General features: G+C 34.6%; 2 protein-coding genes across 3 annotated transcripts; both read right to left on the bottom strand.

Annotated features, from left to right (window-relative positions):
• Positions 1 to 414: 414 nt before the first annotated feature.
• Positions 415 to 11,977, bottom strand: LOC124436469 (succinyl-CoA:3-ketoacid coenzyme A transferase 1, mitochondrial-like). 2 transcript variants are annotated; one of them, XM_046986430.1, is made up of 18 exons: positions 11,827 to 11,977; positions 11,238 to 11,349; positions 11,032 to 11,122; positions 9,510 to 9,552; positions 9,176 to 9,268; positions 7,635 to 7,784; positions 7,006 to 7,112; positions 6,843 to 6,903; positions 5,364 to 5,471; positions 4,682 to 4,796; positions 3,952 to 4,046; positions 3,429 to 3,477; positions 2,683 to 2,755; positions 2,240 to 2,315; positions 2,070 to 2,159; positions 1,853 to 1,933; positions 1,384 to 1,485; positions 415 to 844 (listed from the first exon to the last, which is right to left on the bottom strand). In XM_046986430.1, the coding sequence occupies exons 1-18, from the start codon at positions 11,905 to 11,907 to the stop codon at positions 797 to 799; spliced, it is 1,575 nt and encodes a 524-aa protein (XP_046842386.1). In that variant the 5' UTR covers positions 11,908 to 11,977; the 3' UTR covers positions 415 to 796. The 2 variants fall into 2 exon arrangements, with proteins under 2 accessions (XP_046842386.1, XP_046842460.1); XM_046986504.1 differs by lacking the exons at positions 3,952 to 4,046; positions 4,682 to 4,796.
• A 711-nt stretch (positions 11,978 to 12,688) lies between these two features.
• LOC124436609 (succinyl-CoA:3-ketoacid coenzyme A transferase 1, mitochondrial-like) lies at positions 12,689 to 21,951 on the bottom strand. The gene is made up of 18 exons (XM_046986613.1): positions 21,855 to 21,951; positions 21,326 to 21,437; positions 20,874 to 20,964; positions 20,123 to 20,165; positions 19,859 to 19,951; positions 19,063 to 19,212; positions 18,522 to 18,628; positions 18,349 to 18,409; positions 17,979 to 18,086; positions 17,681 to 17,795; positions 16,577 to 16,671; positions 15,961 to 16,009; positions 15,197 to 15,269; positions 14,542 to 14,617; positions 14,378 to 14,467; positions 14,166 to 14,246; positions 13,728 to 13,829; positions 12,689 to 13,172 (listed from the first exon to the last, which is right to left on the bottom strand). Exons 1-18 carry the CDS (start codon positions 21,933 to 21,935, stop codon positions 13,125 to 13,127), a joined length of 1,575 nt encoding a protein of 524 aa, XP_046842569.1. The 5' UTR covers positions 21,936 to 21,951; the 3' UTR covers positions 12,689 to 13,124.
• Positions 21,952 to 23,632: the final 1,681 nt, after the last annotated feature.

The following is a 23,632-nucleotide window of genomic DNA, read 5'->3' on the forward strand; positions in this document are numbered from 1 at the left end:
TGTCTGTTCATCTGGATGAGTTCATTCTTAGTTGAGGGTGATTTCCATTCAAAAATCGAAACATGATAATTTTGGGTTTTGGGTGCCGCTGGGTGTTGAATACCTTTTTAAGAAGAGGAATCAATGGCTGCATGTTTTGAAAATGAAAGAATCTGGCAAATGACTAGTAGTAGTAAATGTCATGTGCAGATTTATTTCTTTGAAAATGCATGCTTTACAAAAAGCATATATGAACAACACTAAACCAATGGCAGATAGCCCCTACAATAATATAGCACAAATTTGTGGATGACTTTGCAAAAAGTTAATAGTTACGTTAGTCCCATATGATCTAACGACGACCGTTCAAAATAACGTAATAGTGTAGCCTGCAGATTTCACACTACATTTCCATAAAAAAACACACAAAAAAACTAAATTTTATATCTGTGTTTTAGTTGAGCCAAAATATTTACACCAAAGGTACTTTTAAAGACTATAATTTATTGTATATGCATCGTCGTTTTCTATAAATTCGTATACAAACTTAGTTGCTATACTAAGTTTTGGTAAGTAAATACCACAAAAACAACTTTTTGTCACATTCATTTCCATTACCGGATCCAGGGTAGGTCTGAAAAAATATTACTGAAAACATATTTTCATTTTAAAATACTTGTAAGCAAATGCTGTTGGACGTATTTTTGTCCTAGATTCGCCACTGACGTGATTTCTCTATGATACAAAATCAAGCCAATATTCTCATTAATCATCTAGCTGCCAGATCTAAAGCCACCAGCAGTAATTCTCAAGTCGTTTATTTGTGCCATTCAGCCTGTTTCATATCATGAAGATCTTCTGCTATCTATAAAATAATATTGACACGAGAAGAAAATTCGAGAATATTGCTTCTCTGACGAGCAAAAAACGTATTCAAGAATTTTTGCAAGATATCTTCACAAATGGTTTTGTAATTCCGTTCAGGAAACCGACAATTTATTTTAAAGCATTTTTTTGTCAAGTATGAATGACAAATTTTTTTGAAAAATATTAACATGCACAAGTTCATCTACGACGAATTTTTGAATCGGCGGTATACACGTCACTGATTCCCCCACCCCACTAACAGTCAGTCTAGGTAGGAAAGAGGCAATTGAGTTGCCTCTATTGATCCCCAAGAAAGTTTCTCATGAGGATCTTCAGCCCCAGGACGACGTTGACAGAACGATAATTTGGGGGCGTATTCATATATGCATGCATGCCGTACTCTTTTCTTTTGAAATCTACTGTTTTTTACGGATTATAAAATGAATATTTGAATATAGGCCGGCCTATTTCATTGTATCCAGAAACGCAACTGCTTCTATTATGTTAGTATTCTGCGATTTAAATTCATTTGCTTACTGAAAATTGACATCCTGTTTCCACTTGGACTTCGTCAATACTCGTCCCAGGCCAGATTTCCGTTAACGTCAACCCGTTTTTGCGGTCAACATTAAAGACACACTGTAAATATAATAATGGAAAAGTTTTACATGATTTTTTAAAATCACGTATCCTGTCCAAATCATGGAGTTATTTCACACACATTGGTTCAGTAAAACAGTAAAAGAAGCGTTGCATAGTAAGACATATCACTACATCGACCTCGGTTTAGTATTCGTTCATATGGTCCTCTCAAACAGCAATTTAAAAATACAGTGTGAGTATAAAAATGTTTTTATGTAAATTTCATGTCTCCTTTAACATCCTACTTTCTTAAAAACAATCCAAAAGAAAACGGCTGGCGAAATAAACTACTCACAATGAGAGAAATTAGCAATTTTCCCTGAGACATATCATGTGCATACACCATTATGAATTTACAACTAACCTTTTCCGTGATTACTGCGTCGACACAACGCTCACCGGTTAGCGGTAAGGTACATTCTTCTAGAATTTTATGCTTCCCTTCCTATTTTCATAACAAAATCCAAGTAATACAGAAAATTCACTTTGTCACGAGCTTTCGAGCATCGTAGTGTAAATGGAAAATATCAGGGACATCGGGTAGGGAACTGGAAACTAACGCAAACTACAACTAAAATTACCTTAGTATTATGTTCCATTGTTACAATGACTTTCGTGTCTGGACATGAAACCAAATCCATTGCTCCTCCCATCCCTTTAACTTTTTTCCCCTTTTAAAACAAAAAGTTGAACGTACAAAAACTTAATTCAGAATTTCAATAACCATCGAATAATTACAGTATCAACTCACAGGAATCATCCAATTTGCCAAATCACCGTACTGAGAAACTTGCATACCACCAAGGACAGTCACATCGACATGGCCACTATACATAAAGATAAATGTGTTCACCATGCAAGTAGCGATAATTGCATGTATGTTGAATTCAAATAACTACTTGGCAGATGCAACGTTTCTAGTGGTTGATTTGGTTTGTGGCTCAACATTTAATTTGGGCAAATTTCACGTATTGCAGGCTAAGACGTCGGGTTCGCAAATATTTTCAACATTTGAAAGGATTTATATATCCTAAAACTATCCCTTACGTTGAAACATTATAATTTACTAGATGCAACGTCGAGTATAGAGCTGTTAAACGACAGAGCTCATTCAGAGTCGAAGCTTTTCATATAGCCAATGATCATATCATGCACACATTTATTAATATACTGTAGAGACTGTCATCAGCTTACCCACGAATCATAGCAAATGATTCGTCACTTCCAAAAAATGCTGCTCCTGGAAGAACGGTGACGGTTTCTTTACCTGAAACAAACAAGTGGAAAAATATTCCATACAATGTATTTGGAAAATATTTATTGCTATATTTATCATATATATATGAAAGATAAAGATACAGAATTTCCAAATGGGTGAAACTGACAACGGACACAATAAAAAGTCGGCAGAGAATGATCAAAAAATGAACATGTTTCTTATCATGGAATTACTCTCGAGTTCTTCCAAATGTCTCCTCAGTTTGCATAAGCCCGTGCAAACACATTAAACATCTTTTATTTCTTAAATAACAACAAATGCACATAATTAATGACGTGTTCAGTTGGTCACTGCGCGATCGCACAGCATTCTAGAAAAAATAATATGGAAACTATTTCACTGAGTTAACCATCTCAATGATACAATGTTAACTTGAGTACTAGCCCAATTTTTTCTCCAAAAACAGTACACAGCTCAAGACCTTACACAGCGTGCTCCGGTGTGATTACAATGCGTAACTCCAAACTGCCTTCATTCATTCCCTAATAGTCGTATTTGGCTACCTGCACTTAATAATATTGTGGTGACATTTTATAATAAGAAGTTGCACTTGTAAAGCCAAAATGAAAATCACTCGAAAATTAAATGACATTAACATAACTATTGTATGAAATAACACGAAAATTGGGAAGAGTACAAAAACTATAAAAACAATCCTTACCTGCATTAATCAAATCTGGGTCGACTTCATCCTCTGAAGGAAGTGGTCCCTAAACAATTGATTTGTATTCATTACACTTATATCGACTTATTTTTACACGCATGCATTCCATTACACTCTCACATAAACTCACTAAGTCATTATCTCTCTTAACGAAAAAGCGAGAGCACAAGTCAAATCGACTGAAAGCGACTATTTTAAGGAAGTTCTTGGTTTCGACCTAGCCACCTACACGTTATTAAAAGGCTCCAGCAAACAGCCATCTTAAGACATTTTTACGAAATGAATCTCTTTAGTCTAAACCAACAGTCCCACCGTCACCATCAATAAGTAATATATTTATTATAGAAGTAATGTAATTTATTTCATCTTTATCTCGTTAAAAATTATAAATCGAATCACTTAGAGAGTACAATTCACGAAACAGAACTCAGCTTATTAAGTAAGACTATTTAAGGAATACTAAATGGACGTTTCGCTTACAACTAACTGCTGTCGTAAACAAAATTGCTGTTTTCCTCACCAATCCCAAAATTCCATTTTCGCTCTGAAGATGAACTGTAATGTTGGGATCGATAAAGTTGCTCGCTAACATTGGCATTCCAATACCCAAATTTACTGATATTTTGTTAAGATTAACGCATTAAACAGCAATAGTATCGTATTGACAACTTTTGACCTCATTAATAACTGACAGACGTACTAACACAGGCAATTTAATATCAAGCCGAAAAGTTCGAGACTTTACCCGAAAGCACAAAATTATGACAAAACAGAAAGTCATCGCCAGTGACTTTTGTGTAACTGACAAAGAATCGCCCAGGATATTTCTGCTCGCCCCCTGTGTGCTGCACTGCCCGGGTGGCATATCAATGGCGAAAAGCTCTTAAGCAAAATCGATTGAGAATTTGAGATGATCTTGTGTACATTGATATTCCGTACTTATAGCAAGCCACTATTGTGAAAATTTACTCCTATCCTGTTTTATGGTCGCAATAAAGTGAATTATACCGATCATTTATGAGGCCATGAGCTCGAGGGACTTGACTAGTGAAAAATTTACGTAACTTGAGGATTTTAAAGAAAGTGCAGTCAAAAAGAACTCTCTCGATTATTGCCAATAAAAGCATGCACTATTGGTTGTATGAAAGTTCTGCGTACGCTGATTGATCTATACTTGCGGTCTAGTAGCAAGGGATTAAACTCTGAAGAGTATTAAACTTCGCGCCGGTAGTAATATCTGCAAAGGATACTATACATGCCGTCTTTAAATTCTAAAGCAGCACGGCGAATTATCCTTTCGCGTAGAAGATCGTGGTCAGATTGAACCTTTCCACTGCTGCTGCCATCTTTATAAAGGTGAAGTCGCTTAAAAGGGAATGAACGATAAACTCTAAATGTCAATGCCCAATACGGTCCACCATGCAATACGTATATAAACACTCCAAACGCGTTAACTTTTACTAGAGTTTAGAAACCTGTTTTGCACATTACACGTAGCTACAATTGTAAAATGCACTTTACACGTTATCGTAAAAATTTTATTTACAGACAATTGGGGCCAGGCTGTTTAAGTCAATGTATAATTATATATAATTTTAAATTCAGATGGTAATGAACTTTATTCTAAAAACTGTTATGAATTAAATCTTTATACTCGACTTTCAAGCTGCTGCATAACAGAAAACGTTTTCTCTGTGGCTTTCACCAACCCAAGAACAAGCTATAGCTACTATTTTCAGTTATGCGACTATATTCTTTCATTTTAAAGCAGTTCCACGTTTTGTTCCGGGGAGCGGCACGTATAATCGTCGCTTCACCAATACGAAAATTTCGATTGAGAAATACTTCGTTTTCAAAGCCAAAAGCAAGATTTACAAATATTCCTCAAAATGCTATTTTCGGTTCGGTGAATTTCAGTTTTGTTACAAATACCTCTATCCTTTTCTCGTATTTTTCACCTTTGACAACTCTATCAACATAAATCCCAGGCACATGAATGGCATCAGGTGGAATCTCACCGACGTCGACGATTTCTTCGACCTTCAAATGAGCACTATATGTGACACTGGCAAAAGTATGGCAAATACAGGACCTTCAACAAGGGGAGCACGATCGCACACAAATAAAAGTTCATTATTATCTTTTTACCCACCTAAACTTATCTTTTTATCCACCTAAACTTACCTTTTTATCCACCTAAACTTATCTTTTTATCCACCTAAACTTATCTTTTTATCCACCTAAACTTATCTTTTTACCCACCTAAACTTATCTTTTTATCCACCTAAACTTATCTTTTTATCCACCTAAACTTATCTTTTTATCCACATAAACTTATCTTTTTCTCCACGTAAACTTATCTTTTTGCCCATATAAAAATACCTTTTTTGCCCACCTAAACTTAGGAAAATCCTATCCTTACATCACCACTATTTATCGACAAAACTTATCACATCGCAAATAGTTTAAATGTGTAAATATATATAGTCCAATAGTAACTATTTTCAGGAGTGAGAATTGTGTTACCGGAAAGCACTTTTGAAATAGCTTGCGCACGAAAATGACAAAGCTAACTGCAACCCATAGGGTTAAAATATGACCAATATTTTTGCAAAGCGTATGCGAACGCTATGAGTCCAAACAGTGTATTGCATGGTGTTTTTCCTTTTTAAATGCTATTTTTTTGCTGACAAAATTGGCTGTATTTATAATCAAAAGTGAACATCAAGAACATACCATTACATACGACTATATACAACGCTCTACAAGCACAACAGCTAGAGTATCTTTAGAAGCGTAAAGGCTTGAGTCTACTTTTTTAATAAAATAATAAAAAAATTATAAAATCCATCAACTGGAACAAAAAATAACGAAAATCATGAAATCAATCGAATGGAAAGAAACATAATGAAAAAATTATAAAATCAGTCAAATTGGAACTAAAAATAACAAAAAATAATGAAAAATCACTGAAATGAAACAAAAAACAATGAAAAATCACTTAAATAGAACTAAAAATAATGGAGAAAGTCATAAAGTCAATCAACTGGAATGGAAATAATAAAAATTAATTAAATTTAACGAAAAATAATGAAAAATCACTCAATTAAATGGAACAAAAATAAAGAAAAAATCATAAAATCACTCAAATGAAACAAAAAATTATGAAAAATCAATTAAATAAAAAGAAAATAACAAAAAAAATAAAAAAATTAATCAAATCGAACGAAAAAACCTTCTAAACCTTCTTCCCAATAATTTAGCAAGAAAAATTGCCTAATGTTTCGATCCATAAACGTACATTTCACCTTCATGACAAATGTATTATAGCTAAATACAGCGGTGGATATATTCTGCCTTTGACGTAATCACATAACACAAATATACCACTAAGAAGTTAATTCACTTTACCTCAACGATTGTTATATTGGCTGCTTTGGCCATCGGTGGATTGAAATTTGAAGCTGATTTCCTAACAACAAGATGTCAGGAAAATACAACAATTTAAAATAATATTCTGTGAACAGACATTTCGTAATGATATAATCATGATCTTCATTCTCGTGAACTATACCTAAAAAGTAGGTTGCCCATTGTATCAGCTTTCCAGGCCTTAATGAGGCCGAAACCACCAGAAATAGCTTCCTCCATTATGTAAGGATGGCCGTTAAAAACTCGGGACTAAAATGAGAGATGCATGCTCTGAAATTCTGAAACGAGTAAGCGTTTCGAAGACAAAGTAATCTATTCAATATTTCAGGGTTTAGAACAAAATCTAATTTGTGGGCGTGGTTTTAAAATGAAAACAAAAGAGGAAAAGTCCAAGAAAAACCAAAGAACTTCGTATATAGTATGTACAAAGTATACTCAAAGTATAGGATTATGGTGATTATTAAAACAATGAACTAGCACTTCAGAAGCTTGCATTAATTTTTCAGGTGAAAAACCAAAAATCATTAAGATTATAACATCATTAGGGTCAAATATATTTTTAAGAAATGCTGGTGCATAAAACTACGTATATATGAAAACCCGCTACGTGTCCTGTTTCACATTCTCGGGTAAACACACAAGCACAACAATTCTCCTAAGCTTTACTATTGAAAATTCTTCGAAATATAAATTTTCAATGTGAGACTACAAGGAAAACGGTATAGAATATATGGGGAAATTTCAAACACAGAATAAAAGTTAACACACTACCTCTTTGGGAGAACTTGAAATTGCAATTTCTCCATTTCTTTCGAACTTAATCGGTGCTCCGCCTTTATGTATTTCAGTACCAAAAGCAGTCGGCGTAAAAAATGCCGGAATACCTGCTCCTCCAGCGCGAAGTTTTTCGGCAAGCGTTCCCTATAAGTAAGTAAAATACAAAAGGTATTTTCTCATTTTTTATGAGACACGATGAAACGATAATTATTCAAGAAATAAAAGACGTTTACTGTGTTTGCACAGGCTTATGCAAACAAAGAAGACCTTGGGAAAAACTGGAGAGCAGTACAAGCCCAAGACCGAACGTAAAGGATTGCAACTGCACGAGAGTTTTTACAAACATCTCCGAGGTTTGCATAAGCCTGTGCAAACACGAAAAATGTCTTTTTTATTTCATAAAATAACAATAATGCAAAACAGACAAATTTTCCTGTATAATTTATTCACAATAGCATTGAAATTCTCTTTGAGTGATTTATTATTTAATTAGTTGAGCTCAGATTTGTTTTGCACAGGTTGATGCCAATAAACCAATCAGCGCAAATGTTTTATAGTGTTTATTTAATAAAACACTCTATAAAACAGTCACTATTGTAAAGGCCCGTTCACACGAACCGATCTGTCGGATCCGATTGTTGCGGTTTCGACTTTTGGTTGCATGTTCAGGCGGTACGATCATTTTGCTGGATTTATATTCGTTTGGATATTTATAGTTTTGTGCACAGCTATTTGTGTTATACAGTACATTTATCGATGTATTTTTCGTATTTTTGTTCTTGTTTCCAAGTTTTTTTCAAATCTATATAATTTGACTGGTCGGCTTCCTTATATTTTGTCGTATGAAAATAGGGCAAATTCTATTTGATTCCATCTGATTTTTTAAATTGACGGATCCGACAGTCGGATGCTCACTTTAAATAAGTACATGTGTTAACATGATTCTTTTTTTTGGATTCGACAAAATCGGATCCGACAAATAAGATCGTGTGAGCGGGCATTGTTTGTTTATGGCTCTTCTAAATTGCAACTCGCTTTATTCAAGGCACATCCACAGATCTCTAGCTACAGCTTTTTCTACTTTTTTCTATCCTTGTGTCTATAGTTCTGTGCTTAAAAACACAAAAAATCGTACAAGCAAGTACGAAAGCAGACGAGTAGGCTTGCTCGTAATTTCGATTTTGATAAAAACATGCAATTCTAATTCAACATTTGGAGTAGTCATTTTGCTAGACATTAAAGAGACCGTGTCCACATGATGCGTGCTGCTATAAGCAATATAAATCATAAAGATTTTTATAATCGGAAAAATAACAGCGACTAGGCTAACTATGGAATGGATAGATAGTGGTTTGAAAATTATGGATGATAAAACAACAATCTGTCTTCAAAACAATCGATGTAATACTTCACAAATATTTCAATGCAATCGACGTTTCGTGAAACCAGTCGAAGATTATCACGTGAAGTATAATGATTATACTTAGTTAAGACATTTAAAATAATAAATTTAATTGCAAAAAAAAATTCAGTACCTGAGGTATCAACTCCACTTCTAACTCTCCACTCAAGTATTGTCTCTCGAACTCATGGTTTTCACCAACATACGAAGAAATCATTCGTTTTATCTATACAGGCAATAGACAACTGACACTTAAAGAAACAGGAAACGTTACATCCATCGTATAAATGAACACGCTGCTGTTATTTTCGAACATATTAAGAGCAGAGAGACCAAGAATATGATTTTTTAATTGAAATAAAGCAATCTGACTATTACAATGTATGGCCGTTTGGAAAAAAAACATCTGTAAGAAATAAGTGAAATGACGAGCGTTCTTATGATTATAACATTGATTACAACGCTACCTGTTTTGATTGAAGAAGAAGGCCAAGACCAAAGTCATCAACCCTAAATAACGACAAATTGATGTCACATTAACATAGAATGCGCTACTTCAGCTCAAGTATGCATACACCTTAAAATCAAATGGTAACAATGAGTTTTTTATGTAGTCTTAACAAACGTAATGTCACTATCGTGCAAGTAGGAAATAGGAATGGGATGTATATAGCCCATTCAAAATTCTACCGACAGAACTTGAACTTTGGGGCAATCAGACATGAGCCGCAACTAAGTCACTATCAAATATGAACTCACAGTATTATCATAAGGTGGAAAAATAGCAGGAGAAGTTGCGGTTCCGAGCTCCCTTGTTACGGTATATTTACAAGTTGCATTGTACGACGACATATATGCTGTTTATAACTTTATATTTGCTTTGCTTTTTGTTAGCTTGCAATGTTGGTTCAACTTGATTTTCATGAAAAATACTAAAACATTTGAAATATAGGATGATGAAAAATTAGAAGTTTGGTTCATCTGCACCATTAACTCTGGCGCCAAGGACAAAATCTTGTGACGTGCCTTGTGACGTCAGGATTTTGAACAATTGCGATTGCAGGGAGCATGTGCAATGTGCCTTAAAAGTCAACATAAGAGTGAAACTGTGTGATTGTTTTTATTCTAGTTCTTTCTATTGTATCAGGGGCCCCTTTATAAGTTGGGGATGTCCTTCTTACCCCAGCATAAATTTCATGATGTCTAAGTTACGTGCCACAAATACAAAAGAAGCCTAAAATGAAAAAGTCGTCTTTGACCAGTTATAAGTATCGTATCCGTTTTCAGTGGTGGATTTAGAATACATCAAAATAAATTACAGCAGCACATTTTGGCGCATATTTAGTCCATTTCTAAACACCTTAAACGCAAATCCATTGGTAAAGATATATTCTTCAGAAATTGAAAACCAATACTGTTTTTCTGAATGTAATTTGACTTTAAAATTGTGGAACTACAATTTATTTTGACATACACTGGATCCGCCACTGTTTGTTTTGGGCATTTTCTTTCTATGTGTGAGCCAGACTTAATTCACTGTTTAACATGACCAATACAGTCATTACTGTTTTAATACAGTTGTTTCTTTTGCCATAATAACAAAAAAATTGATGAAACCTGGTATTATATAGAATGATATGGTTATACCTTGTGTATAACTTTCAAATTTATAGATACTATTTCAAACTAATTTATATTGAACACTGTTAAAATAATTGATACACAGGGGGGGGGGATATATAGACCATGATGCCAACTGTCATATCTCATATCATTTTCCACCTGGCAAATTTTTCTTGAATAAATGTAGTACCTACTGTATTATATATATTCATTTAGTAATTTTAAATCATTTATTGTATTTTTTGTTCATGGTGAATTGGAATTTCAGATTGTCATGAATATTCAAAATTTTTCCATGGATAAGAGACCATCTTCCACAAAATATCAAATTGCAATTGTCAAAGTATAAAATTCAGTTCACCATACCCTGCAGTATTGCTGACAACAATAAGTCCCTTGACTTTTGTTTTAAGTAAACCTGCAATAAGATTCTCTGGAATACCGCAAAGACCAAATCCTGAAAATGTAAACAAAAGAAAACTTGCAACGAGAAAGAGGATAAAAAAGATAAGGCAAATATACACATATAAACTAAAAGTAGGTACCAGAAGAGTGGACAAGGCATCACTAACCTCCGACCAGTAGTTTGGAGTTATTCGGAATATCTTTAACAGCATCATAAGCACTGGGATAAAACTTGGCTTTCATTGAATGGGATGAGGAAATCTCTCTCCATAGTTGGTGCTGATGTTAAAACAGACATGTCAATTTTAATTGTATAACATATCCTAGTTAAGAATTTGGACAACGTAGATACGTATTATGATTTGACAGCATTGCTATCAAGTGCTTTGCCCAAATCCCAACTTTTTGATTGAGCCGATAGTTGATTATGTCAGCATTTCAAATGCAGCAAAACATTCTGCACAATTAAGCTAAATAACAAAACAAATTACGGAACAATTATGTCGAAGAAAATTGCCAAACCAAAAACTGATGTGTATTAAGCGTTAACATCTGTGGGCATCGAACTAACACATTATACCAGCTATGCTTACTTCGATGTAATTGACAATTTGAATTGTGAGTTAGGATTCTCCATGGGTGGTGTTAACTGTTTGAACACCTCGATATCAAGGAGTATCAATTGAATTGACAGAGTTCACAACCACAACACATTACACACCCAATACTTTAAAATACAATACAAAAAAAACGTACATTTAATTGTCTGGACCTTCGATCAAACAGCAATAATACGTTTTTCAAAGTTGCTCCCAATCGAATAGAATTTGTCGACATCTTTTACTTTATATTTTCATCTTGCGTAAGTTTAGGTATAACACCACACACCTGTTATTGGATGACATAATCTGTAATGACGAGTGTTTCTCGGGGAGGGGGTGATGATATAGGTTCCGTAATGATAGCGGGTGACCACGATCACTGGGGAATCTTTCAAAATTTCGCGACAAGAGGATTTTATTCAGTCGAACATTAAGACTTATTTTTCTACCCTAGTAACCAACCATAGCTCAATTCACCCGGCATAAACCAACAATTGTTCAACCAAGGTTCAAATGAACTGAGGTTGATTTTTTGCGTGTGAAGACTACTAATCGAGGTCAACCGGGGGTTAATGATGTGTTATGCCCATGTTAAATCTGTGTTAGTAGTGTTTACAGGCAAAATATTTTAACCTGGTTTAATTTGAACCTGGGTTGAACCCAGGTTAGTTAATGTCATGTGAATAGGGCTCGTGTCACTACCAAACAATCTTAGGTCGCCCATACAATGTCATGAAGTAAAAACAGGCAACTCACTCTTACAAAGCAATGTTTTTTTCCTGCTAATCATTTGTCGTAGTCTACTGTGTTGTTTTAGAGGAAATGCAGAAGAATAGAAAGTAAAATCGTAAATTTTTTTCACTTTGTCATTTGGGGTGGTTGGTTTACTCTGACATTTTTTTTTGACTCTTACATATATTGTCAAAAAACACAGCCCACATTAGCCTTTTCCTACCCCGACAATACCATTCCTCATGCAATTTTCCACACTTGTTTTAAAGTAAGGACCCATATGGTTTTGTGTTTCGCTTGTGATAATGCTAAATTTTTTCACTGCCTGAGTAGACAGGCCAACGTCAGGTTTAATCAAGTTCAAAAATGACAATACCGATGTTCTATATTGGAATACCTGCTATTTACAGTCGTAATAAGCTAAGTTGTTTTCTAGAGGGGCTACAGCTTAGTAATGTTGTAAAGATGTATCCGTAACAATTACTTTCTATGTACGTGAAAAGCCGTTTTTGAATTTCAATGAACTTTGGTATTATGCCGAGAAGTTACCGTAACTTTACTTTGCAAAGAAATAGCTATGGCCATTAACCATAGCAAGTATAAATATCAGTAAAAAAATGTTTTGTCACATTCCTTTCATAGAAAGGGAAAACAGGCGTATATATTATGTAGGTTTTCGCTACGCCTGTCATGTAGCTCAGCAGCAATTTTTCGGTCGTTCTATTTGTGCCATTCAGCCTGTTTCATCTCATCGAGATCTGGCGCAATCTATAAAATAATATTGATTTTTCAATGACCTTACTAAGCCCTACTCGCAAACCTTTATAAACGGTCGTTAGAGCGATGGCAATATTATTCCAGAGTCCAAACGTATGAGTATTAACGGCAAAATAATCATCAACTTAGATAAGATGACATGTAATTATATAAAAAAGCAGAGGTTTCAGGGTTTCCTTAGCACCATTTTTTATATTTGCTGCAGCGTTGCCATTTGCGGGCTACTTTCTAAGTTCAATGCGCAACATGCTCTCACAATAGCCGATGTAAACAAAATACATTTTTGACTTAACATGCGTATCACTATTACTAACACCATTAACTGTATAAATGGAATGCCAACATTAATTACTAAATGAATGCCAACACTAACGACAATATGAATGTCAATACCAATGATTATATCAATGTCAATACCATGAATGTCAATGTAGCAATGACTACATGAACATCAATAACCATGTATGAATGTCAATGCCATGAATAACAACAGCAAAGTACATCTATCATATAGTACTCTAATGCATACAATATTCGTTTCCTTACTGAAAATTGACATCCCGTCTCCACTTGAATTTCTTGAATACTCGTACCAGGCCAGATTTCCGTTAAAGTTAACCCGTTTTGGCCATCAATTTTAAAGACACACTGTAAATAAGAATGGAAAAAATTCCATATTTCTATTTAGGCATTTCTATCCAAATAACAGAGGTAGTTTCATATCTATTGCGTCGATGAAACCGTTCATGTGAAGAGAGAACTTTGTGAATCTCCGATCTTTCAAGCAGGACCATAAAAGACACTTTTTAAACAGATCTAGTTTTTCGTACGAACCTCGCTCCCATACAGTAGGTTCGTAATAATGCACAAAAATTTTACAAGGAAAATTCATGTATTTTCCTTTCTAATCATATTTTTCGCGATATAGAAATTGGCGACTGTCTCTGACCCATATCATGTGACCAATATGAATTTACAACTGACCTTTTCCGTGATTATTGCGTCAACACAACGCTCACCGGTTAGTGGTAAGGTACATTCTTCTAGAATTTTATGCTTCCCTTCCTATTTTCATAACAAAATCCAAAATCGTAATTGCCATGCAAATCATACAGACAATGAAAATGCAAAACACAATATCTTTATTCGTCATCATTAATAGGCAGGGAACTACCAAAAAGAAAACCAAAAAATACCTTAGCGGTATGCTCCATTGTGACAACAACTTTTGTTCCAGGACATGAAACCAAATCCATACCTCCTCCCATACCTTTAACCATTTTCCCCTATAAAACGAACAGATGTGTGTATGAAAACCTTATTGAAAATTTTATAACGAGTAATGACAGCATGAACTTACAGGAATCATCCAATTTGCCAGATCACCATACTGCGAAACTTGCATACCACCAAGAACCGTCACATCGACATGGCCACTACATACAGATAAATACGTGTTCACAGGCATCTACTGCATATTTAATTTAGCCAACTACTTTTCAAGTACTTGATTAGTTTGTAGTTGGACGTTTAAATTGTGGAACTCGTTAATTGAACTCAAAGAATCCTGCTCTCTAATGTCTTTTCAAAACAAAATCGCTGCTTTCCCAAATAATTTCGTGATAGTTAAATGAAAATACTTAGCTAACTTTGTACTCTATGGAATGCAATTTAATGTTTTATGGAATGTAATTTTTAATTTAGTATTCTTGTTAAATTCGTTTCCGTAACTTCGTGCACGCCCCATGTGGAAAACAACTCACTTGTTGACAATGGTTAGCGTGTTGAAATAAAATTATTCTTTCATTCTTTCCAAAGTCCACCCTCGCTCAAAACAGATACGTTTGAAACATCTTACATTGGATGTATGGTCGCATAAGACTTTTGAACTTCTGACTCCATTTAACTTCCATACCATTCCATAACCGATTAAGTTATTAAATCAAATTTTTCATACAAGCAGCCAACACTCATGATACACACAACATACGCACAACTATGTGACGTCAGCTTACCCACGAATCATAGCAAATGATTCATCACTTCCAAAAAATGCTGCTCCTGGAAGAACGGTGACGGTTTCTTTACCTGAATTAAGAAATCGGAAAAATAGTAATGAAGTTTCGCAAACCTGCTGACACATGGACAAAACATGCGCACGAGTATTGCGCTAGACGTGTTTAAATGTAAGTACGTAATTTAGAAAATATATACTATTTATTATACATAAAAGCAAAGGAAGACGAGGGGAAAAAATTCAAAAGTATCAAAACAGACCACAAAATACAATAAAAAGTCGGTAGAGAATTATCAACACACGAAAATATATACATGTTTCTTAGCATGGAGTTATTGTTCATGCAATTGGATAAAACAAAATGAAGCAAAACTCCATCAACATAGCATAGGAAACTAACATCATCAAAAACTACAACAGACAATAACAATGAAAAAACCTAATTAACATTGACCTTCAATGGGTCAACTTGAAAACGTTTTAGAACGAGTTAGGACCGCTTATCATGCAATATAATAGTTTAAAAAGCATGACAAAAATTAAAATAATTGCATGAAAACACAAATCAATGTGAGCTACAATTCTAAACTACACAACTCCTTCAAGACTGCTTTTTAACTACATGAGCTTCATAATATTATTGTGGTGGAATCTACTTCCAACAAAATGCATTAAATTGAAGTCGGGAAGCCGGATAGAAAAATACTCAAACAATTCAACAAAATATGAAAGATTACATTAAAAATTAATTATAATTCTTACCCGCATTAATCAAATCTGGGTCGACTTCATCCTCTGAAGGAAATGGTCCCTAAAAAATTGATTTGTATTCATCACAGTTATCGACTACTTCTAAACGCTCGCATTTCATCCAACTTTCACAAACAACCTCACGTCCTTTAGACAATTTAATTATCTCTCGGAACCATAAGGTGAAAGTTTTGCTCAAGTAAACTAAAAGCGGGTTTTTTTGAGAAAAATCTGATTATCTTTGGATTCAAGATGCATTGACGAAGATCAGTCGGGAATCGTTATCGTAGACAAAACAATAAAACGCCAAGTAAACCACCATAATTTAACTTTAGACAATTTCAAAGCAAATCGCTTGAGTCTAAGACTAAATGTTATCCACAAGATTGCAACTAATGAATAATCTGTTTCGGTGTTTCCATACGTCATAACCGTTCACGAAATTTTCGTTGGGCATTTAATACTACATTCGTGAATGCTGTCTTTAACACGACAAAACTCAGAGAACTCAGAGTACAATTATGATTGCAATTTACGAAGCAGGGCTCAATCCAAACATAACAATGTTAAGGAAATATTAAATACACTTTCTTAATACAGCGGTAAAAACAATTGTTGTTTTGCTCACCAATCCCAAAATTCCATTTTCGCTCTGAAGATGAACTGTAATGTTGGGATCAATGAAGTTGCTTGCTAACATTGGCATTCCAATACCAAGATTTACTGATTTTTTGTTAAAGATTAACACGGAAATAACATGATAAATCGTATATAACGTCATTATTGACACAGGCAATAACCAAGCCAAAACTAGGGCGTGTCTCTGGCTTATACACTTAATAGTAAAACACAGAAGGTCCTCTCCAGCGATTTTTGTGCTCATTTTGATAAAGCAGGATCTCCACAAGTATTAGTCGCTGGCTATAAGTACAGAATGACTATAGTTACAATGATATCGACATGAGGGTATTTAAGAAATTTTAAAGAAATTTGATGTGCCTTGTATCTTTAAAAAGGGATATTTAGCATAGGGAGACGTGTATTACAGGGAGGTATTTATTATTATAACAACAATTGATGCGGCATGTGTAAGAGGGCCGTGGTAATTTCCAGTGAAAATTGTGCTAGACATATTTCACTGGAAATATGACGAGCTGCGTATTTTTGAGAAGCTATAGTCAAAAATAACTCGCTCCCATTGAAAGTATGGACGCTCAATTTAGCAATTGAAAGTATGGACGCTGAATAGAGCCATTGAAAGTATGGACGCTCAATAGAGCCATTGAAAGTATGGACGCTAAATAGAGCCATTGAAAGTATGGACGCTCAATAGAGCCATTGAAAGTATGGACGCTCAATAGAGCCATTGAAAGTATGGACGCTCAATAGAGCCATTGAAAGTATGGACGCTCAATTTAGAAATTGAAAGTATGGACGCTCAATAGAGCCATTGAAAGTATGGACGCTCAATCTAGCCATTGAAAGTATGTACGCTCATTCTAGCCATTGAAAGTATGGACGCTCAATCTAACCATTGAAAGTATGGATGCTCAATGTTTGTGCGAAGTTTCTATATAGGATGAAAGATCAACTTAAATACGGGGTCTATTAACAGCGAGTGATACAACTCTGTTGAAAAACCTTTGTGTCCTCTCAGATACAGTAGACTAATAAAGTGTTACTTCAACACATACTAACTTTACATGAATACAAATAAATCAGCAAAGGATACTATACATGCCTTCTTTGAATTCTAAAGCAGCACGGCGAATTATCCTTTCTCGTAGAAGATCGTGGTCAGATTGAACCTTTCCACTGCTGCTGCCATCTTTATAAAGGCGAAGTCGCTTTAAAAGAAAAAAGAGACAAAGTCTCAATTTTGATGTGAAATGAATATTTTAATATGTTTTACAAATTTCTAATTGTTGATACGTATTTTGACGACTTCAAACTTCATTCAATGAACGATTTTTGCTAATGCAGTTAAATGTTACTTTCTTATCGGTGAATTTCAGTTTTGTTACAAATACCTCTATCCTTTTCTCGTATTTTTCACCTTTCACAACTCTATCGACATAAATCCCAGGCACATGAATGGCATCAGGTGGAATCTCACCGACGTCGACGATTTCTTCGACCTTCAAATGAGCACTAGAATGAGACACTGGCAAAAGTATGGCAAATACAGGACCCAAGGGGGGGGGGTCACAATCGCAGATAAACTGAAACATCTTTCTCTTCTACACTTATTCTCAAAAACTTTTCTAAATTTTATTTCCAATTAAGCTTTAGGAAAGTTTCGTTCTTTGCATTTTACCTTCACGACAAATATATCATATATAGAGAGGTCCATATATACGTATAATTTGGTGGGTGGGGGTAGAGTTGAGTGCTGTTTACCTCAACGATGGTTATCTTGGCTGCTTTGGCCATAGGTGGATTGAAATTTGAAGCTGATTTCCTAAACAAGATGTCAGGAAAATATAAAGCGCCAAAATGACATTCTGTTGACGCATGCGCCAAACGGCAAAACTTAACAATACATTCAGGATTTATTCCCTAGTAAAGTATACCTAAAAAGTAAGTTTCCCATTTTATCCGACTTCCATGCCTTAATAAGGCCAAAATCACCACAAATAGCTTCCTCCATTACGTAAGGATGGCCATTGAAAACTCGGGACTAAAAAAAGAAATGTGCTCTGAAACGACGTGCATGCATAAAAAGCCATTCTGAAGCTTGCATTTATACTTCAGGTGGAAACAAAATATAAAAACATCATCACTAAGGCAATATATACCTATTTATGAGAAACGCACCAGCATGAAAAATAACGTACGTATAAAAACAGCTCCAAGTCGCGAGCGACATCGTAATCAGTGCATGTTATACAACAACATTAAAGAACCAAAATTACCACAGCTTTAGCTTCGTATTATCAAAAAGAATTCTTCAAAAATTTAATTTTCAAAAAAGTTCCCTAACGCCTATACGTCGTTTGATTCGAGAATTTTCATAGAGCTGTTGAATACTACGAAACTCGTGGGGCTATGATGTTCGAGAGAATAACAAATAATGTGGGAAATTTCAAATCAGAATAAAAGTTAACACACTACCTCTTTGGGAGAACTTGAAATTGCAATTTCTCCATTTTTTTCGTACTTAATCGGTGCTCCGCCTTTATGTATTCCGGTACCAAAAGCAGTCGGCGTGAAAAATGCCGGAATACCTGCTCCTCCGGCACGAAGTCTTTCGGCGAGAGTTCCCTATGAAATATAAAATCAAAACAAAGATATTGAGAATACCATGTAAAGTATTGTTCTGTTCTTTTCCTTTTGTAATTTGACTATTTTTTCATGAGAGCCAAAACCAAACGATATAAATATAAGAGAGGTTTCTTTTACTTATTTCACAGGCACAACAGTAAGTTCATACTATAATATACTTATTGTGCTCTATTCTCGATTTCGCTGTTCGCTCAGCAAGTCTTTATAGCTACAGTCCTTTACTACCTTTTTCCATCCTTTTCCAGTTCGATGCTTAAAAACACTGTATGCAGGCAAACAATCAAGTACAAAAGCAGGCAAAAGAAATGCAACCAACTTTCGGTGTACGTAGATAAGATTCCAAGCCTGCTAAAAGCAAACAGTCTGTTTCCATCTAAGATGGACTGTTGCATACAGCTGACCAGTATAAATCGCAAATATTTCCGCAAAAAGTCGGACTCGATTGGCATGGAATGGATGGAGGGTGCTTTGAAGATGATGGATAATATGTCTTTGCGTCACAACAGTTCATGGAAGACTTCACGAAAGTTCAATGCAGTCGGCGTTTCGTAAAACCAATCAAAGATCATAACACGATCTCGCGTCAGTCACTTAAATTATGACTTCGATCGCCAAATTTCAGTACCTGAGGTGTCAATTCCACTTCTAGTTCTCCATTCAAGTATTGTCTCTCGAACTCCTTGTTTTCACCAACATACGAAGAAATCATTCGTTTTATCTATACAGGCAATAGAAAATTAAGAGTCAAGAGACATTAGATACACCGTAGAAACCACTTTTAAAAAATAATAAATAATCCATAACAAATAACTATAATTCCACACGTTCAATTGATGATAAATTTTGATTAATTTGCGAACGAAATCCTTTCATTCTCTGAAAACGCTACCTGTTTCGATTGGAGAAGAAGGCCAAGACCAAAGTCATCAACCCTAAATAACGACATGTTGATGTCACATTAATATATTTCGCGCAACGTGAGCTAAAGTATGCATACACCTTAAAATCAGACTGCTACAAAGAGTTTTATACGCAGTCTTCACAATTATGCCTTTAATACCAAAAACCATAAAAAAGAATAACAACACCGTGACGCCAATCATACATATGTACGAAATTAAACAAAGTTGATTTTTAAGCCACTATCAATCAAATAGCCCTCAATAATAATCTACGGCTGATATTTCAAAAAGAAATAAGGTAAAATGTTTTGAATCAAGGAATATGAATAATGTTGCAATTGTATGTATGCAATTGTAGAATTTTACAACAGTATGGTTTGAAATTGTATAGTACCAATTGATTTTTTTTTGAAAAGATGTTTATCATAATTTGCTATTTTGGTGCATGTTTAACTTAAAAGCACAGTCATTTGTTGTAGATAAATTTTATTGCTGCTAGCTTCCCCCTGATGTTAATTTTCCAAAAGGCTAAATCATATTGTTAAAATGTAGACATATATTTATTTTGCAGAATTTTGAAGCCGGATTTGTTGCAGTTTTTGTTCATGGTTCGAGTGTATAATGGGTTGGAATTACACAGAAGATTTTCACAAATTATTGAATTTTGTCAACCCCAAGACCATTTTGCACGAGATGTCATATTGTCACAGTCAAAATAAAGAATTTAGTTCACCATACCCTGCATTGTTGCTCACAACAGTAAGTCCTTTGACTTCTGTTTTAAGTAAACCTTCAATAAGATTCTCAGGAATACCACAAAGACCAAATCCTATAATTGCAACAGAGATATACTATGAAAAAAAGTGGAGAAAAAAACAGGCAAATATATACATAAAAAAAAGTTAATAAGCTTTTATCATTATCGAAAATGTTGTGCCATAATGCAATCAGAAATGTCACCACCACAATTGTAGTTGAAATCATTGTTTGTACTTGTACTTGTGCTTTCTGAACTGGGTTGATTGCAAATATTGTTCTTCTGATAAGATAATTTTGTATATATCAAGCTTTATCATCAAATCATTCAAATATATGTATATCTTCAAAACTTATTGAGAAAGAATTGCATTCCATTTGAAAAGCAATCAGATACCTACAAATTGCATAAAAGGTTTTGACCTGGCACTAACCTCCAACCAATAGTTTGGAGTTATCCGGAATATCTCTAACAGCATCATAAGCACTGGGATAAAACTTGGCTTTCATCGAATGGGATGAGGAAATCTTTCTCCATAGTTGGTGCTGATGTTAAAACAGAAAACAAAAAATATATATTAAGTACTTAATTGCCCAAATCCTCACTTCTTATTGAAGACATAGTTAATAATTTCATCGTGAAATGCAACAAAATATTCTGCACAGAAAAGTTGAAACAACCAAACAAGTGAACAACGAACGAAACAAAAGACGTTTCCAAACCATAAAACAGCCATATGAAGCTTTATATTCAGTAAGCATAAAACACACGCTATCGTCCATCTGTTACATACTTTGTACCTCGACGTAACAAAAAATCGTGGAATATCTAAATAATCTAGTTTATATGTTACAATGCACGTGGCTGAACACCACTTCAATTATTATATTAATGAGAATAAATAAACAGAATTTCAACATCACCAAACACTCACTACTTTGAAAAAAAATGAGAAAACGTACATTTAATTGCCTGGATCGCCGATCAAACAGCGTAGATAATTTTTTCAAACTTGCTCCTAAACGAACAGAAATTGTCAACATCTTTCGTTTATTATGATTTTCGTCAGAAAAGACGAGGCTTGGGAACGAATTTTGCCTCCTACAAACCTACCACTTGAATAACTGAATCACTAAATCGTAAATCGTAATCGCTTCGTAAAATTCGGTTTTGACTATAATTTCGTGCTTTAAAGTCACAAATGCTTAAAATTGATTCCTTGATTTCCTTCTCTCCCCAACGCTATCCCTTTTCCTTAATCTTATTGTACTCTAAGCATTTGCCGACCTTTTGGATGGAGATTGAATTAAGGATCAATTTCGAGTATTTGTAGAACACGAACTTATTAAGAAAAACACGACAGGTGATTTTTCTTGCGGTTGTTGCACACAAGAGAACATTTCAGAAGCGTGTTAAAAGTTCATGAAAGAGAAATGCGCAGAATTTCAGGAGCCCGAGGCAGTTATATACGTGGTATACAAGTTAATACAACTCTTCTACAAAAGTTGCTTTTATAAAGTCTAGTGTAAATTTTTTGACTTTTTCGTATTTCAATGTATTGTGTAAGGAGAATGGGGTCTATAATGGAAGGGGCCAGCAACAAGTGCTCGTTGTCTTGTCCCTTGCCACTAAGCACGCTTGTAAAAAATTTCAAGTGATGATTGACATGTACACATAGAGAAACGGAGGACACATGTGGAAATCAAAGATTCCAAAGTACAATAGGAGAAACACATTGAAAACTTGTCCACATTTGTCGGTGGTGTCACCAGAACGATAATGGTTATCCCTATAGGGTAGATGACAAGTTTGGTTCGTGAAAAGTTGAAATTTGATAGTTCAAACATTTCAAAAGTTTTATGGAATGTAAAACACTGACCCGGTTGGCCCACGAGGTTCTTGTCCTTTTTGAGCTGTCAAATCTTAAGGTTCATTTTTGCACTTTTCTTACAAAATCATCTTTCACAGCATATGCAAGTATGGGAAGCAAAAACTGGTAAACTAACTGACACGACACAATGAGTTTTGGGGTTATCCAAGTTCGTACGTAATTTAAGCACCATCTGGCCTTAGTGTAAAGTTGTACAATATTTGCGAGCTCTTATGAACTCAAGTCACTACTAAGGGACTGTATGTTTTACAGTCTCAGTCCTAGATCAAAAGTCAACTTTAAATTTTACAATTTCATACTCAATGTTTTTACATTTCTCTACATATACATATAACATGTTAAATGAATTCCAAGCCACTGCATGTTCTCCATTATCTACTCTAAAACATTATCGAGATCTTTGCTTGACATTTAGCTTCCCAAAGAAGAGACTAGGGAAAGTGGTGTGATTTTTCGGTCCTCACCAGCTTGTTACATGTGACAGAAGAAGAATGTCTACTCTGTCATGAAATATTTGCAAACAAACAATTGCACTATTTTGAAAACGTTCCCGCAAGATTAACTTAAAATGAACAGTTTTCAATCCATTGGACAAGCATACTTAGACAACTTTTAACAGCGCTAGCTACAAGTAATTTTTTAACAGTTAACACTGCTTGCAAATCATTGTTTTGTATGATGGTTTGTTTTGCATTAAACTATTCGGTTGAATTGATTAGTGAAAATGCAAACTTAAAAAGTTAGCTTCTGTTAACATTTCTATTAAGTATATATTAAAACGTAATGAGGCAATCTACTTATATTTTGAACAAAGCAGTTAAACTTTAAACTTGACGAGAGTTCTTCCTT

The sequence above is a fragment of the Xenia sp. Carnegie-2017 genome, unplaced genomic scaffold (genome assembly GCF_021976095.1).
Source record: "Xenia sp. Carnegie-2017 unplaced genomic scaffold, XeniaSp_v1 HiC_scaffold_1, whole genome shotgun sequence".
Taxonomy (NCBI): domain Eukaryota; kingdom Metazoa; phylum Cnidaria; class Anthozoa; order Malacalcyonacea; family Xeniidae; genus Xenia; species Xenia sp. Carnegie-2017.